The 3,626-nt window shown below is 28.8% G+C and overlaps 1 protein-coding gene across 1 annotated transcript in view; it reads right to left on the bottom strand.

Annotated features, from left to right (window-relative positions):
- Window positions 1-308: 308 nt before the first annotated feature.
- The window catches only part of LOC108684732 (CAD protein), a 29,611-nt gene continuing 26,293 nt past the window's right edge, over window positions 309-3,626 (bottom strand). Inside the window, exons 21-26 of the mRNA XM_018189194.1 lie at window positions 2,945-3,291; window positions 2,631-2,772; window positions 2,378-2,448; window positions 2,081-2,259; window positions 1,076-1,280; window positions 309-790 (exon numbers count right to left, since the gene is read on the bottom strand). Coding sequence (XP_018044683.1) covers window positions 593-790; window positions 1,076-1,280; window positions 2,081-2,259; window positions 2,378-2,448; window positions 2,631-2,772; window positions 2,945-3,291 — 1,142 coding nt within the window. The 3' untranslated portion in view covers window positions 309-592. The remainder of the gene's footprint in view (window positions 791-1,075; window positions 1,281-2,080; window positions 2,260-2,377; window positions 2,449-2,630; window positions 2,773-2,944; window positions 3,292-3,626) is intronic.

Here is a 3,626-nt window from a genome sequence, read left to right as displayed (position 1 = left end):
TTACTTCAGAAATCGAATTTAGAATTTATAGTTTTATTTGTAGGTCTTTCGATAAAAAATTTGAATATTATAAAAGTTAATACTTTTATATATTAAAGTTAACGAATTACTTGAAAAATAGTTTTCAAAAAGTTTTGTGGCAATATATACTATTTTTCTTCAATATATTTTGTAAAAAATCAATATGTGTAAAAAATGTCTACTAGATTACTTTAATAAAAAGTAATTAAAAATGGAAATCGCTTCAAGAAAACCTTTGTTAAATTTTTAAAAATTCGTAAAAAAACTGCAATATACAGTGTCTCGTGCTTTAGTTTGTACTCTTTTACGAATCTAATTATCTATTCAGCTTCTGTCTGACAAACAAATAATGTTTGCGAGCGTTATAAACGCCAAATGCGGAGCTTTATTCATACACACAGTGATGAATCGAAGTTGGTAACCGAAGATTATCACAGTTGCACGATTGGAATGCCTAAATGATATTCACTCTCTCAAGTTGCATCATAGAAGAAATGTTGTGTGTTTTCCTTAGCGCAATCGTTGATTTCCTTCAGCAGAACTTTGATTCATAAATAATGGGTTGTCAAGATCAGATGCGTCCAAGGACCATCGCCAGCAATGCCATGCGCACGTAGACTCCATTTTCCGCCTGCCGAAAGTAAGCTGCCCGTGGGTCAGTATCGAATTCTTTGCTTATTTCGAAAACACGTGGTAAAGGATGCATCACTGCCATCTTCCTCTTCGCACGAGACATCAGCTGCGGAGTTACTATGAAGAATCCGCACATCTGTTGTACATATAATGATTTTTTTTAAATTTAAATTAATGTGTCAAAATTAATTTAAAAGCAAATATTGAATAAGTAAAAGCGTCATTCGAAGTAAAATTTAGTTTCAAACATTAATCATTAATAATTTTATATAATTTTGGATAGATTAATATAATAATTTTGAATAAAAATATTAATTATTAAAAATCTAATTCGTACAAAATTTCGTAATAAAAAAAGAAACACGAGCGCTTATAGAATGTACTTTCTTACGAAAATTTCAATGCGCGAGTAACGATTCACCTTGTGATATTGTTCTTGCGTAGCGAAACGTTCACTTTGTATCCGCGTTATATAAAGTACGTCGGTGTCGGGTAGAGCTTCTTCCAGAGTTGAAAATCTTTCTTGAGAAATACCACGTTCAGCCACATAATTAACGACATGATTCGGCATATCAAGGCCAGGTGGATTAACGTAACGAAGTTCTACGTTGTATAGAGTTAATAGTCTACATTAGAATTAAAAAATTATACGTATTAAAGGAAAATATCTTGGCTTCAATAAAATATAATAATAAAGGATAATTATATTATAAATATATGTTTATATAATTATATATTACATAATTAATTGTTAAAGTTTACAATTATACGAATTAAATTTGTTATTTAAAATCAAATAGCTTCTTTGATTTTTATTGTCAGTTATAAATATATTGTTCTTAACAAACATATTTGAAATATTTGAACATTTATATTTTTTCTTACTAAAAATACATTCAAAATTCTATTAAGATATTGGAATTAAATTTATAGATTGAGTATGTAATTCTATTTGAAGAAGACAAATTTGATTTATTTTATTTTTATGTTTCTTCACAATATCAGATTTTTTAATATTTTCTGATTTGAAATCGACATTCTTTCAAACATCTATAGAAGTTAACAGTTTTAAAAATATAACTTTGCACAAATTATTTATTATTTTGATATATTGTTCAATTTTTGCAAGTAGAATATTGTATATTTAAGACTTAATCAATTGCACTTTTTATAAAAGACTGCATCTAAATTCAGAATTAAAATTATATATGTATAATATATATGTATAATATATATGTGTGTATAATTGTCCATCATATTGGTCAACATCAAAATTCACTGCTCAAAAATTGCATGTCTTAGCTATCGAAAAATTGGATCATTTCTTTATAGGGTGTATAAACTTATGCGAGTGATATTTATATATTTCTTGCTTTTTTTTTTAATTGATTACCTTGGATAAGCGGATTCTTTTTGTCGCACTAACCTTGCAAGAGAATGGACAGTTCTACCGTGCTTCAAATCTCCAACCATAGTGATTGTAAGACCATTTACGGTTCCGAATTCATCTCTAATTGTGAAAATGTCCAGCAACGCTTGCGTCGGATGTTCACCGGTTCCATCACCGGCATTTAATATCGGTTTTCTACAATGCTGCGCTACTCTCTGTATAAATTATTATTAATTAATAAAATTAGGAAAGATATAAAAAATGCAAAAAAATTTGACCAAATAAATAAAATAAATAATTTTTTATACTTATGTATATAACTTCAATACTCACAGCTGCCGCACCAGGCGCTGAGTGTCTGAGTACAACTACATCCGCGTATCCTGCCATTACTGTTACTGAATCTAAAAATAATAATTTGATAACTTATTAGATATTTGACGAAAGCTTAGAAAAGAAATTGTTCCAACAAGAGAAATTGTTTTGTAAATTGTCTTTGCATAGAATAATAATTAATTGGAGTACATTTCATTCCAATATTTATCGAGGATCGTGTTTTTATTGTATGAAACAAATTTTTATAAACCTTCTAAGGTTTCGCCTTTCTTCACTGATGATGTAGAACCATCCATGTATATCACGCGTCCACCGAGACGTTCCATTGCGGCAGCAAAACTGCACGATGTTCTCGTGCTGACTTCGTAGAAGATAGAAGCCATAATCTTTCCCTTAACCATACATTATACTTAATCTTTTTAACTAAGAAATTAAGGAATAGTTTTGTTTATCATTTAAAAATTCGCAATTAACATAAAATTCTTGAATTTTATAATGGTTTCTATATATATATCTTTAAATTATTAGTAAAAGAAATTGTATAAGTAATTTTTAATTATTTACCTTTAAAATATGATCCAAGGGTCGTTCTTTTCTAATAGCATTTCGGAAAGTTTCTGCTAAGTGAAATATATCCTTCAATATGTCTTTATTAAAAATATCCACGGTGAGCACGTGATGTCCGATTAGACTGTTGCTTGTATGGATAGTTGGAATCGATGCGACGGCAGTCATAAGCAGATTTGGATTACTATCACTTTTGTATCTAGTAACATTGCTGATGGGCAACGGTGAGATAGTTCTTTGAGAGGATAATGTCTTGGAATGTTCTTTATCGACGGCGTCTGTGTACGGCGCAAAGTGGACGCTCGATTTGTGCGATGCCGGTTGTAAGAGATGAGTAAACGACTCTGACAAAATAGAACATAAATTAATTGATTTTCGTATTTTATCTGTTTTTATAATAGTAAGTTATAAATTATTCTTATTAATTATTATTGTTGTCATCATTAGTATTATTATTGTTGTGTTGCTGTTGTTTTTGCAACAGTAAGGTATGCACTGAGAAATAATCTGTGAGACATTTAATCTTATTCGCAAATATACATACTTATCGATTTATATCAATATATTTATAAACATGTATATTTATCAATTTTAAACGTGTTTCTACAAATATCTTAACAATCTCAGTTTGACATTATAAAAAATAAATATATATTAAATAAATATATATTATATGTAT

The sequence above is a fragment of the Atta colombica genome, unplaced genomic scaffold (genome assembly GCF_001594045.1).
Source record: "Atta colombica isolate Treedump-2 unplaced genomic scaffold, Acol1.0 scaffold14, whole genome shotgun sequence".
NCBI lineage: Eukaryota > Metazoa > Arthropoda > Insecta > Hymenoptera > Formicidae > Atta > Atta colombica.
Note: the sequence above shows the minus strand (reverse complement) of the source record. Positions and strands in the feature narration are given on the sequence as shown.